This window comes from Talpa occidentalis, unplaced genomic scaffold, assembly GCF_014898055.3.
Source record: "Talpa occidentalis isolate TD23 unplaced genomic scaffold, MPIMG_talOcc4v2.1 talOcc4.7, whole genome shotgun sequence".
NCBI lineage: Eukaryota > Metazoa > Chordata > Mammalia > Eulipotyphla > Talpidae > Talpa > Talpa occidentalis.
In genome coordinates, this window is record NW_023605083.1 from 116,719,928 (window position 1) to 116,735,296 (window position 15,369).

At 35.3% G+C, this 15,369-nt stretch overlaps 1 protein-coding gene across 1 annotated transcript in view; it reads left to right on the forward strand.

Moving 5' to 3' along the window:
- Positions 1-15,369, forward strand: part of SKAP1 (src kinase associated phosphoprotein 1) — a 256,514-nt gene that overhangs the window by 13,460 nt on the left and 227,685 nt on the right. The window contains exon 2 of the mRNA XM_054689125.1: positions 7,125-7,230. Coding sequence (XP_054545100.1) covers positions 7,125-7,230 — 106 coding nt within the window. The remainder of the gene's footprint in view (positions 1-7,124; positions 7,231-15,369) is intronic.

The following is a 15,369-nucleotide window of genomic DNA, read 5'->3' on the forward strand; positions in this document are numbered from 1 at the left end:
TGCCTTCCAGAATAATCTTTTACCGCTATCCATCTGGCCCCTAATCTTTATATTCTGCCCTCCAAGTTGAAATTCCTCCTGTCTCCCCAACTTACCTGAGATGCATCACCTCGGGAACTGTGCACCTGATGTTGCCTTACCTGTTCCATTGGTTTCCTGATTCTACCAACTCCCCACCTGCCTTCCACCCCCAACATACATGCTTGGTCTGCTAATTTGGGGTTTTCAGATGAAAGGAGACTAAGGTGTGGTGATGTGGCAGGACATGATATTTACATTAAAAGAGTTGCTTGGAGAAGACCCTCCCTTAATAGAACACCCACCAGCTAGAGTGGTGAGTTTGGTTAAATAGAGAGCTGATATATTGAGGGACCTTTCTCTTTCCTGTTCAGTGGTGAGTGGTGTGTTTCTGAGCAAGGTTGCTCAATCACCTTTAGGTCATAATCACTATAAATAGCATCATTTTCTAAATCGAAAGGCAAATTGTGTATTAGCCTGTAATTTTCTTTCCTTAATGTCTTCATCAAGTTTTAGTATCAGGGTAATGCTAGTTTCATAAAATGAATTGGAAAGTGTTCACTTGACTCAATTTTCTACAAGAGTTTGTAGAAGATTGGTATTATTTCAATCTTAAATGTTTGATACAGTTCACTTGTGAAATCATTTGGGCTTAACTTTTCTTTCTTAAAAGATTTTTTAAACTATGCACCTAATTACTGTTATAGGTCTAGGGCTATTTGGATTTTGGATTTTGTCTTATATACGTTTATCTAAGTTGTCAAATTTATTGGCAAAAATTTTGACAATATTCTCTTACTCTTTTAACTTCTGTGATATTTTTTATTACTGGTAATTTGTGGGTTTTATTTTTTGTCTGTTTTCCGTTGATGAATCTTGATAAACCTGTTAGGAGTTTGTCAAATTTATTAATCTTTTAAAGGAGCCAACCAGTGTTTTTTCTGCTTTCTGTTTGTTATTATTTATTTTTTTCCTACTTAGGGTAGGAAGTTAATTAACTCTTCTTTTTTTTTATTTCTTAAGGTGGAAACTTAGATAATTTATTTTAAACTTTTCTAACATAAGCAATTAAATTTGCACATTTCTCTTAAGCAGGGGTTAGCTGCCTTCTAGAAATTTGAAGATGTTGTATTTTATAATCATTCACCTTGAAATATTCAGTTGGTTCATAGACTCTTTGTGATCAGAGAACATATTCTTTGTGATCAGAGAACATTCCTTTGTGATCAGAGAACATGCTCTAAGATCTTAGGCTTTGGCATTTAATAAAATTTATTTTCTGACCTCAAATAACTTGGTAAACATTACATGTGCACTTAAAAGAATGTGTATCCTGCAGTTGGATGTTGCAGTCTATGGATGTCAGTTAGGTCAAAGTAATTCATAGTGTTGTTCAGGTCTCCTATCTCCTTGCTTATTATTTGTTTAGTTGTTCTATTAGTTTCTTAGAGAGGATAGTAAAATCCCCAACTGCAATTGTTTCTTTTTCTTACCATTTTCCTAATGACTTTCTAATGACTTGACCTTTTTATCATTATGAAATATCTCACTTTAGCTTTAGTAATCCTTCCTGTCTTGAAGTCTACTTTGTCTTATTTTAAAATAGCCATTCCAGCTACCTTAAGTTTACGGTTTATATACTATATTATTTCCATTCTTTTCAGCCTGTCTGTGTCTTTATATTTAACAAGTGTCTCTCATAAACAACAAATAATTTTATGCCTTGCATTTTTATTTAGTAAGCTATTCTTCACTTTTTAATTAGTGTTTGGTTCATTTGTATCTACTATGACTATTGTTATCAATGGATTTAGGGTCCACCATTTAACTATTTGTTTTTCAATTGTCATATTTTTTTAGTTGCACTTGACTTTTAAGAAAATCGATCAAATGCTTTTTAGTTTCTCAATTTTAAAAATTGTATTTCTGGGCCTCCCCTGGTAGCGCAGGCAGTTGAGCGCTGTGCTGTGAAGCTGTCCACAGCCTCGGCAGCGCCGGCTCCATCCCGCTGGCCAGTAAGGGTCCCACATGGCGCGGCAGACCTCTCCTGTCTCACCTGCTGCTTCCCTCAGCAGTGTATTTCATCAGTTTGCCTGTTCTGTTCCCCGCTCTGTCTTTGGTGAATCCTCTCACCCTCCCACGCATCTGGCCTGTACCCCAGTTCTTGTATAAATAAATAAATCTTTTAAAAAATTGTATTTATTTAGTTTATTAGGGTTGCCTGGGTGATTACAATATGCTTCTTAACTTACTAAAGGATTTTCCTTTACTCTCTTTTCCCTGTCCTCTGTTTTATTGTTGTCATATTTTTTAATGTACCTATGTTATAAACTGCACGATGCAGTGTTGTAAACTGTGCTTTAAATTACTAGGTATCCTTTCAAGAAATTAAGAGGAAAAGGAAAATAATGTTTCATATTTACTCACATATTTAACATTTTTGTGTTCTGTAGACTATGCTCTGGCATGAACTTCCTTTAGATTTCTTTCAGTGCAGTTTTCCTAGCAAGAAAATTCCTCAGTTTTTTTATTTATCTGAAGAATGTCTTTATTTTTCCTTCACATTTTGATGGCTATTGTCACTGGATATAGAATTCTGGGTTGACAGGTTTTTTGCCTTTTCCTTTCAGCACTTTAAATATGTCATTCCAGTGCCTTCTAGCCTCCATTATTTTTTATGAAAAGTCAACTCTCATACCTATCATTATTCTCCTATAAGTAATGGGTCATTTTCTCTGACTTCTTTGAAATTTTTCTCTTTATCTTTGGTTTACAGCAGTTTGACTATAATATGCCTATGCTTCGTTTTCTTTTATATATCCTACTTGAGGTCCACTGAGCTGCTCAAATCAATAAACTGATATTTTTCACTAAATGGGAAATTTTAAGCTATTATTTCTTCTTGTACATTTTTTTGCCCTGTTCTCTTTGTGTTCTTCTTCTGAAACTCCAAATATATGTAAGTTATGGCATTTTACATTGTTTCACAGGCCATTAAGCTTTTTGCCTAAATTTACCCACCAGCCACTCCATGGCACAGGGACTATATAAAGCTGTTTAAACACAAGTCTGAAGTTCTTCCTTCCAAGGATCAAATCTCTGCCAGTTTCTGCCTGCTTTTGGATACTGTTTAGAACCTTAAATTTTTTTAAAAATATTTTGTTCAGTATTGACAGTTCTTAATCTGTTGGAAAATTAGGCCAAAACAAACTATTTACAGTTACCCAAAAAACTGTTGATTTTTCAACAAAAAACTATGAACCAGAGACACTTTTTGGGGGTGGGGGGCGGGAGGGGAAGGATTGGGGTCAGAATGGGGCGTTTGCAATTGTATGGGGGAATATAAAAATAAAATTTAATATTAAAAAAAAAACTGTTGATTTTTAAAATATTAATCTGCTGGCTATCCTACTGAATTTTTACAATTTTTGAAAGTTCTTCAAATTGATAGTTTGAAGTTTACTTGCACTTAGTTACAATAGCTGCACAAAATGATAATCTTTTTTCCTTCTTAGCTTTCTTTTTGTCTAGAACCTCCAGGAAAATATTAATTGATAATGGGAATAACTGACAAATCAATTTTATTCTTTAATAATGATGGTAATTTTTCAGCAATAAATATTCTGATTTGTTTATATATTCCTTAGATTAAGAATGTATCCTTTTACTTGTATTTAATAAAGTTTTGTCACAGGTAGTTAGTAAATATCATTAGATGAGGTTTTTGCCATTTACCAATGAAAGTGCATAGCATTTTATTTTGTCTTCATAGCACATTAGTTTTGAAAATAACCTTTTAAAGGGGTAAAAAGTGATACCCATGATCATAAAATTCAACCTGTACATAACAGCACAAAAAAGAAATTTGAACTAACGTGAAGTCTCATCAACCTTACAACATTTTCATCATCTTTTAAAAATTTCTGTATTTTATTCTGCCTAATTTCTGTGTATATATGCTTTCCCTTTTTTTTCCTTGATTACATTTGCTAATGGTTTATCAATTTATTATATTTCCTCTTACTTCTGAAAAATCCCAGCCCTTATACTTATTTAGCATTTATATATTTTTCACTATTGTTTACGTACAGAGGTTTTTAACCACTAAGTTGTGCTATGAAACTCTTTTAAAAGTAAAATCATATGTGAAATCCCACTGCTTAAATAGATAGAAGCCAGGTGCTTGTGATGGAAGCAAAAGAAAGGGAGGGGGAAGGAGGGAGTTTCCCAGAGTCCCACTCACTTGACTTCCCCCTACTCCTTCTGTTCCTTATCAGCCACTTATGACTCCAGAGAGCACTGTTAGACAGCCTCTGTTCTGATTTATTCATTCTGCTTTTATCTTTATTGTTTCCTTCCTCTTATTTTCTATAGGCTTGTTTTATTGCCCTTTGCTGATTCCTTGAGTTGGGTGCTTATTGCATTTATTTTCATTCTTTCTTATTTAATATTGTAACTATTGAAGTCTATGAATTTGTCACTCTGTACAATGCTGGTTATATATTATAATATTTTATACAGGTTATTTTCTCAATAGGTGGTAATTATAGTTTTGAATTTCCACTTTGATTTACAGTATATGTAGGCGTGTGCTTTAACTTATTTTGCTGTTTTTACAGCATTACTGCCTTTTTCTCTTTCTCTCTGTAGAACCTTGAAAAGCTTTTCTTCAGGAAAGACTGTGGGTGGTAGACATTCAGAGTCACAACTGTTTGAAAATATTTTTCTGGTCTCTTTCTGTGTAACCAACATCTTGGCTATATTAAGAATTTTTGAGCAGTTTTTTTCCTTTGAGGCTCTGTAAAAATTCCATCTTCTGATGCTTATTTTGTGGAGAGGCCATTTTGCCCCTTGTTACATAGGTAACATTTATTGAAGAATTTTTAAAATTTCCTTTGAATTTTGTAAGTTCATATTCATCCATTTATTTAATATATCTATAAATGCATTTTATACATGGAATAGCTTCATTCAGATACAGTGCATGCACCATACAAACCACCTATTTAAAGTACACAACTCAGTGGATTTTAGTATAGTCACATAGTTCTGCAGTCATCACCACAATATATTTAGGAACAATGTCATCCTCCTAAAGGAAACCAGGTCCTCTTAGTTTTTACTTCCCAACCTGCCTCCCTCATCCCATAGCCCTAGGCATACTTTATGCTTTTATAGATTTACCTAGTGTGTATATTTCATATAAATGGAAGTATATAATAAGTGGCCCTTATGACTTGCTTCTTTTGCTGAGATAATGATTTCAGAGACTTACTCATTTGTAACATATCAATATTTCATTTTTTATTGCCGAATAATATTCCATTGTTCAGATATATCTCATTTTATTTATCTACTCAGCAGTTGATGAAATATTTTGGCTGTTTCCACATTTTGGCTACTAAGAATAAAGCTGCTATAAACATTTGTGCACAAGTTTTTTTTCACATGTATTTTCATTTGGGTGTATATTTAGTAGTGGAATCACTGGCTCATATGGTAACACTCAGTTTACCCTGTTAAGGAACTGCAAACTTGTTTTATAAAACAGGTGCACCATTTTACATTCCCACCAGCAATGTATGAAGGGTCCATCTTCAACAACATTCATCATTGTCTGTCTCTGAGTGTCGCCATCCTAGTGGGAGTGTAGTATCTCATGGTGGTTTCAATTTCCAGTTGCCTGATGACAATATCTGTTGGCTCTCTTCTCATGTGCTTATTGGCCATTTGTATATTTTCTTTGGATGAATGTCTATTTAGATCCTTTGCTTATTTTAAAATTGGGTTATTTGTATTTTTATTATTGAGTTATGTAAGAGTTCTTTATCTCTTCTACATATAAGTCTTTTCAGTTATGTGATTTGCAGTTCTCCTATTCTGTGGGTTATCTTTTCACTTTCATGATGGCATCCTTTGAAGCACAATAGTTTTTAAAATTTTTGATATTCAATTTATTGTTTTTTTTTAATTGCTCGTTCTTTTGGCATCATATCTAAGAAACTGTCACCTAATCCCAGGTCATGAGGATATATGCCTCTTTTCTTCCAAGAGTCTTATAGTTTTAGCTTTTACATTTAGGTCTTTGTTTCATTTTAAATAATTTATTTTGTATCTTGTGTAAAGTGGGGTCCAACTTCATTATTTGCATATAGATACTCAGTTGTTCAATTTTTTGAGAATACTATTTCCATTGAATTGTCTTGGTCAAAATTGGTCAAAATTTATTGATCATAAATGTGAGGGCTTATTTCTGAATTCTCAGTTCTATTCCTTTGACCTGTGTCTGTCCTGATTGTTTTGATTCTGTAGTATTGCGGTAAGTTTTTTGTTTTGTTTTTTTCTTAAGATCTTACTTATTTAGGGTTCTCCCTATATTATTTATATGCTTTTAGGGATGATAACCCTTCTATACAAAATAAAGGATATAGCTAGTATTTCTAGCAATTATAATCATTATCAATGTATTTCTGAAAATTTGTAATTCCCCAATTTCCTTCAAGATAACATGATTTGTTTCATATTATATATATATTATATTTCCATCATGTTCCTATTTTGTAATGTATGTTCACATTAATTGCCATTTCCTTCTCTTGGACACATTTTTATTTTCCATTTGAGTTCCTTCATTTGGTTGCATTGTCATTTTCATTGATGATGTATCTGCTAATTAATTTTTCTCCTTGAATGTCTGCCCTTTTTGTTCATGGTTTTGTAGTTCAGCTATATTTTTTATTTCAGCTCTATTTATTGGAATTTCTTTCTATTGGCCTATGCCCTTTCATGACTTACTGGTAATATTTATATGTTTAGGAAATTGACAGTCCATCTTTTGCCATTTGTGTATTAGCTTTTAAAATTCATAACAAGGTCCTGGATTATCAGGAGGTACCACCTATATGCATATATAAAATATATTTTTTTATTCTGATAAAATATACATAACATACATATTAGCATTTAACCATTATTAAGTGTTCAGTTCTGTAGCATTACATATATTCATATTGTTTGGTAACCTTAAAGTTTTTAAATAGAAGATAATACCTGTTTCTTAATCCTTAGCACTTCTTTTCTCTTGATCAACCTTCCTTTTCTTTTAGACACTGCAGATTTCCTGGCGGAAGGTTTACGTAATGAAAACCTCAGTGCGGTTGCACGGGAGCACAGAGACCACATTCTACGGGGCTTCCAGCAAATTAAATCTAGGTTTGTTTAAACCAGTTCCATTATTCTTCACGGCTTTTAAACAATTTCAGTAGAATCTACTTTACTGATAGGACACACCTATCATAGTTTTTTGTATGTGGTAGAGACTTGGTCAATATTTACTGAATTGAACTGGAGCCTAGATAGGCAGTTTAGTACAGATTACCAAAACAGAAATGTTTTGATAATTATGTATCTTAAAATAATTCTGCTTTTTGCTTTGGATTGTTATGTTGGTCTTATATTGAACACTTGCAAAATATATGAAAAGCTAAAACATTTATGTTTGTCTAAATTACTAGGGAAGACATTAGAGGCAGTATGAGATAATTAACTTTCCTTGTGATTTTTTTTGGTCTTGATTTTACTTCCACATCTTCTCCCTGAATAGAAAACTTAAAATGAGACTTATCTAGTTGATTCTTTGATCATATTAGAATGTTTTAGACTCAGGCTGGGTTGGATTATCTTGCTCCTTAAGTTTTTGGGTTTTTTTCTCATTTTATTTTTTTATTCTTTTAATATAATTCTTACATCATTTTTCATTTTTTGCACAATGTATGCATTTTCATTTTGGTTATATTCCCCATACGATTCCCACCCCAACCCTTATTTTGACCCTAATTTCTCCTCTCCTCCCCCACCCCCACACACACCCCCCTCATGTGTCTCTGGTTTATAGTTGCTTGTTGATTTTGATTTTTTCTTTATTATAATTAAGTTTTTTTAATTGGCAGTTCTGACCTAATGTGTGCCTTTTAAAATGCAGGCCTCTGACAGATGCATGCACTTGTTTGGGAGAGGAAGAAATAAAATTTTTGTGTTTTTAATGTCTCCTATAAAGATATATTTCCCAACTAAGTCTTGCCTGAAATGTGCTATCTGAATGAGAGCTGGGGATAAGTGAGTGTTACTTTAAGCCTTTTCCAAACTGGTGGTGATGTGATTTGAACTGAGTCCTCTTAGAAAAGGAAGAAACATCTGTACTTTATCAGTGGCATTTTATTTGTGCGGCCTACCATCCTACTTTAAAAACCACATTGAAATGTCTTAGCTGTGAGGATTTTTATCCTTTGGAAGGGCACAGTCAGAATCTACTCCCTCCAGGAATGTGAGAGATTCTCACAAGATGCCCTGCTGGATCTTAATCGATCTTTCCTGCTGGCTAATTAAGCATCACTTTTACTCAGCAACTGGGGACTATGTAATTATCAGCCTGGGTTGCCCTGAATAATTGAAACAAACAGAATACAGAAGGTGGGAGCTTTTTGCAAAAGTGAGACCATCCATAATTTTAGGTAGACTTGAAGAGTATTTAAAGCAAACTTCTGCATAATGTTATTTTATTAGCAGATTTAAGTTTAGGCTCAGTTGTACTTGAAGGCTTACTTAATAACTTGTAGATTTTTTTATTTCTACAAGTTGACCTTTGTATTACAAAAGTACTATAACAATGGCATGAAGAATAAAGATAGAATTATTTAAAATTTTATTTTAGTAAATATAATTGTGTGGTGCTGTTGGTGTAAATCAATGAGAGGGAATGCAAAATCAGTTTTACTGCATATGTAGGGACAAATACAAAATGAAGAATTCTCCCCTCCCAAATTGTACCAAAACATTTGGAAAAGAATAAATTTCAATATGAAATTGGTAATAAATGGTGACTATGGGGACTCATTGTTATCAGTTGTATATTACTTTTTAGTCCTCTTAAAATGCCCCACCCCCACAGATACCCATGCATGCATACACAGAGAAGACTGTTTTTTGTTTTTTTTTTTAAAGATTTATTTATTTATACAAGCACTGGGTACAGTCAGAAGTGCGGGAGGGTGAGAGAATTCACCAGAGCCAGAGCAGGGAGCAGAGCAGGCAGAAGGACCGAAGTACACTGCTGAGGGGAGCGGCGGGCGGCAGGAGAGGTCTGCGGCCATGTGGGACCCTCCTCCGGTGGCTGGGGAGCAGCCGGGGATCGAACCGGCGCTGCAGAGGCTGCGGGCAGCTTCGCAACCAGGCGCTCAACCGCTGCGCCACCCAGGAGGCCCGAGAAGACATTTGTTATGGGGTAGAGAGGGGTCCTTGTTATCAAAGAACTTGCTGTGTGGTTTGTGGGATAGACATTCAGGAAATAATCAGCAGGAGCCCTAGGAAATATCTGCATTGTTGATGGGAGCTTTCTGTTCATTGATTTGTTGCAAGAAAGATGACACTTTATTTAGAATTGCATAATTATCAGATCACAGAGGAAATGAGGAGCCAGAAATTAGATACTGTACAAGAAAATGGAAAAATGAGGCTTTCCTTTGGCAAGCTGTTTGAAATTGCTTTATATCCACCCATTCAATCATTATCCTGCTAATGTAACCCTTGTTTTACTGAATCCTCTTCTTCAGCCATGTTACTTCTATATTCCAGTTATGACTGGTCAACTTATACACTTTTATCTATTGATACTAGTTGGTTTGAAAGATTGTACAATGCCAGCCACATTTACTTGTGTTGAGTGGTAGCTGTCATCCCTCCAAAAGTTGGCTGTGAAAAGAAATTGGAAGTCATCAACTTGAGAGTTAAATGCATGTGACTAGTTGTGGAATAACATGAAAAGAATTGCTGCGAGTCATTTTATAAGTTTTATCTTCAGTCATATTAAAACAATAATGTTTTGTGGGATTGGTACTATTTGAGAGGTAGACTCCATCTGAAACTATAATTTGTCACATCAGGACTTATTTGGAAGGTAGATAAGAAATATCTAGCAAGATAACCTGGGGAAACCACTAGATAAATAGAAATTATAGGATAGAAATTACTCTGTTTATTTACAGCACACACACAACTTTCTACTTTGTTGTTTCCTGGCTTTAGTTCCTTTAATTCTTTTCCCAGTGTTGAGCTGCTTGAGTATGAAAAGAGTGGAGAGAAGGGAAAATACTTCTGCCTTCAATTTTTTTTAAAAAGATTTATTTATTTATTTATACAAGCACTGGGTACAGTCAGAAGCGCGGGAGGGTGAGAGAATTCACCAGAGCCAGAGTGGGGGTGGGGGGGCAGAGCAGGCAGACAGACCGAAGTACACTGCTGAGGGAAGCAGCGGGTAGCAGAAGAGATCTGCGCGCCATGCGGGACCCTCCGGAGGCCCTGCCTTCAATTCTTGATAAGCTCTAAGGGTTAGCCCTAATTTTTATGGTGGCTCAGAATTTAGTGGTGTTTACCACGGCTGTGGATTTGCTGTAAATTAAAGTGTCTGACTGTATCGCAGCTGTTATGATGTGCCATTTGCTACCTTCCTGCTGTCTAAAGTGACTGACCCCAGAAAATGATGGCTGTGTCAAGAGTCACGGGTGTCCTCCGAGGGCTCATCTGTTTTTTTCTGTACCGGTGGCTTAGCTAGTACTAGGAGAGAGAATCTCCTCCTAGCCTTAAAAATGACAAAATTATATTTGTATCTCTATCTAGTTTTTTGACTTAGAAGTTACCAATGAAGGATAATGTGTACCATGTAAGACAAACTGAAAAATGGATAGCAATTTCTGTGATGCCAAAGAATTAAGGAACTGAAGCCCTGTTGTGGTATTTGATGTCCTGAGCTGTGATGTTCATTGTTCTTCTTCAAATTGCCTCCTCCTTTAAACCTTCCCTCTAAAAACTAACAGCTTTCACACTCTGAGTCCAGGTTTTCATTGAGCCCTTTAGAGGATGATTAGGATGAAAGCCAGGCAGAGGCTCCTCCTGTTTTATTATGTGGTCACTGCAGGGTCGATGCCAGATGTGAGACACCTGGAATGAAGCAGGCTTGATCTATACACAGGCACGTGATGCGGCTCCTATGCATTTGGAGAGACAGTCGAGCATTTCTTAAACGTTTGAATCAGGGGAGGCCATCAGGCATCAAGAATACATTGAGAGTGAGGGAAGGGAAGAAGGAAAGAGAATATTTTTATTACTGAGGTGGGATAAATTCTCTTTTGATGGCCCTTTTTGAAACAACTAGTCATTTCCGCTCACTGTTGGAAGCAAAGGCCAGAGCCTTTGGAAACAAACTCAGAGTATTGTTTCCTCCTGTGAATGTGAAAGGAATCCCAAAAAGAGACAGGTAGATTTATAGCACATTGAATTGAAAAGAAATACAGATATAACTTTATATAACTGGGTTATGGCACAAAACACATGACATTTAAAGTACAGGCTGAAAGAGAATCTTGAACATGTCTCAATTTGGGTGGCTGGCATATGGTTTTGCATGAACCATGATACATTAGCATAAATCTCCTAAAAAATACTTCCACTTTTCTTTGGAAACATCAAGTTTTACTTTTCAGCTTAATATGGATTTAACTTTACAACAGGAATTAACTTAAGAATATATTATCCTGATGTCTTTGTATAAAAGGAAGAAAGATAGGCATTAGTTTGATGCAACTTTTGGGGGCAGGAGTTTCAAAGTAAAATACTGTAAATATTGTGACCATTAATTTTTTAAAAAGATTTATTTATTTATGCATATAAGCGCTGGGGTGCAGGCCAGAGATGCAGGGAGTGAGAGAACTCACCAGAGACAGAGTGGGGAGCAGAACAGGCAGATCTACTGAAATACACTGCTGAGGGGAGCAGCTGGTGAGATAGGAAATGTCTGCTGTGCCATGTGGGTCACCTCCCTGGCCGGGACTTGAACTCATGCTGCAGTGGCTGCAGCATAGTGCTGCAGTCTTAACCCCTTGTACCATCAGGGAGGCCCCAAGACCATTAATTACCTAGAGAGTTTTGCCTAAGTGCTTTTACCTACATACTGGTTATCCAGATTAAAAAACTTCAAAGCACATTCAAAGAGAACATATTAAGAGAGCTAATGTATTCCCTCAAATTGTAAAAGCAACCCTAAGAAAAAAGAGAAATAGAGGCATCACATTTACTGACTGCAAACTTCATTATAAAGCAATGATATTAAAAACAATATGGTATTGGCACAAAAATAGATTCATGGACCAAAGGAACAAAATCAAAAGCCTGGAAATAAATCCACATGTATACCAGCACCTAATCTATGATAAAGCATCCATGACCATAAAATGAGGAAAAGACATGGGTGATGGGAAACTTGGAAAGCCACACATAAAGAAATGAAGTTGGATTACTAGCCCCATCCACAAAAGTAAATTCCAAATGGATTAAAGACTTTGACATAAGACCTGCAGCAAAAAGAAAAAAGAAAACATTGGCAATCTGTTCCATGATATCACCAATAAAGATATTTTTGGTGACTCAATTCCTATGATGAGTGCATTAAAAACAAAAATAACACTGGGGATTACCTCAAGTTAAAAAGCTTCTGTACAATGAAAGAAATTACAAGACAATAAAATAGGCACCCTACTGAATGGGTGAAAAAAAATGTATAACCAATAAGGGATTAATATCCAAGATGTGTTTAAAACACATACTCAGTTCACCATTAAAGAGGCAAATAACCCAATGAATTAATGGGCAGCAAATATGAGCAGTTCACCAAAGAGGATATCCAGAACACCAAAGACCTATGAAAAAATGTTCACCATCTCTTTTAATAAGAAAGATGCAGATTAAAACTATAATGAGATCTATCTTATCCCCATAAAAATGGCACATATTAAAAAGGTCCTGAACAACAAGCGTTGGAGAGGATTCAGAGAAAAAAGAACCCTATTAGGATATTGGTGGGAATGTAGAATGGTGTAACCATTATGGAAAGTGATCTGGATTTACCTTAAAAAACTAAAAATGGAAATGCAATATGACCTGGCAATCCCACTCTTGGGTATATATCCACAGAATATGAAATCATCAACAAAAAAACCTCATATTTTCTCAATGTTCACAGCAGCATTATTTAGAATAGCTGGGACATGGAAGTGGCCTAAATGTATGTCGACAGATGATTAGATTAAGAAAATGTGATATATACACATCATGGAATCTGATATAGCCATAAAAAAGGATGAAATGCAGCCATTTTCAAGAAAATGAAGGGAATTTGAGTGAATTATATGTAGTAAAATGAGGCAGAACGATAAAAACAAACACTGGACATTTACATAGAAGATAATTCAATAATATAAAACACGTTCAAAAACTAGTAGACATCAATAGACATTTAAAGATTCTGAGGTTAAGAAGGAGGGGGAGGTCTCCCTGGTGGTGCAAGGGGTTAAGCACCACTCTATGAAGCAATCCACAGCCTCTGCAGCATGAGTTTGATCCCCGGCTGGCCGGGGGGAAATACATATGGCACAGCAGACCTCTCCTAACTAGCCTACTGCTCCCCTCAGCAGTGTACTTTGGTCAGTCTGCCTGTTCTGTTCCCCACTCTGTCTCTGGTGAATCCCCTCACCCTCCTGCCTCTCTGGCCTGTACCCCAGCTCTTGTATGCATAAATAAATAAATAAATCTTAAAAAAAAATCCTGAGCTCTGAAAAGGCTCAAAAGTCATATCAATAATCAAACCACATCATGCAGGTTAATCATTCATTTCTCCTTTTTTCAGCCTTATCCCTCACTTCCATCCTTAAATCAAGAAAGACAACAAAAACCTGCAAGAACTTTAGGGCTCTCAAATGATCAATTATATGCCAAATTTCAGTTCTAGTTTTATTATTATTATTAATTATTATTATTATTATTCAGTGAATATATGTTGAGATTTCAAAATTGTGTGAAGGATTTTGGGAAATATTTACTGCTCTTTTAGTCTGAAATGTTCTACATATAAGACTGATGTTACCTGCTGTTTGTCTCTTGGCTTAACCTATAAAGGAAGATCACCTTCTGTGTTTGTTCATAGCAAGTTTTTTGTCCTTTCAAAGCAGCCTTGAAATGTATAACTTTCCTTTAAAATTTATGATGGTATTTATTTTGTTTATTTTTTCTCTTGTGAATGTATCTTGAATACACTAGAGTGTACCAGCTCTAGGATTGATTTTTTTCTTTCTTTTACATTGGACTCTAGCTGGCATTAGCCAGCAGAAGAGTCTCCCTTTAGGTAGTCCATAAAATAAATATTTTATGTAAAAGTAACTGATATATAATAACACTTTAATATTTTTCATGCAAAATAAAAGGTGAGTTAAAGAAGAGCTTGAATCAATAAATTTATTCCTTTCACAGCTTTTTATTAAAAATTCCCAGTACCAAATCTTTAAACAGAATAACAGAAAACAGAATTATCAATAGTGAAAGGAAATTCTGAAACATGATGTAGGAGGCAGGCAGATAACTGAGTCTGCACACACTTCAGGTTGGACTAACCCATTAGGATGATAAGCTGAGCCCTACTCCTTAGGTATATAGTTAGTCACCGAAACTCACTCCATCCTGGATAGATTTATGACCATCATTATCACCTGGACACTGTCTTACTATCGAGTCAATATGGTTTTGTCTTGGAGGTCTCAGAAAACTTCAGTGTCAGTTTTTTAATGCCTGAAATGTAATAGAGGTTCTTAATTCATATATTGTGTAAAAAGATCATTTGTATGCAATTGCTGTTTCATGTTACCACCATTTGTTTGGCCTTGAATTCTCATTTGATCTGGAACTAGTCTCTTGTCCTCAGTGCTGTGCTATTTTCTTTGCTTACACAAAGTCAATGGAAAAAAAAAGCCTCACTGTATTTGCCTATTTGTGGACCTCCAGGAAACTTGTGGCGTGGAACCTTCCTGATTGTGGTTTTCTCTTTTTGTTTTTTTTCTAATTTCTGATACTTACCCAGTATCCACTTTGTATGCTATGGTGAAAGTGGAGCAAAGGGGAGAGAAATGCCAAGAGCGCTGGGTCGGCTGTCAGGAGCCAAACTCTTTGTTCTGATATTATTTCTATAGCATTGATTGATTCAGTAGAAGTCCTCTATGTTTCCTTTTTAAGTTGATTCCTCCGAAACATTGTTTGGAATTCTTTTTACCCAAATGTTACAAAAATGCAAACATTGCCAACCAAACCTCTGTTTGATTTCTATTATGGTGTCACTATGATTTTTTTTTTTTAATTTGGAAGATGATGCAGGAAATTTCATTTCCTTGGGATTTTATTTTATTTCATGACTCTATTGGAAATGAGTTGGGCCTAAAGTGGGTTTTTATAATCACACCATGTGAGTCATTTCTTCTT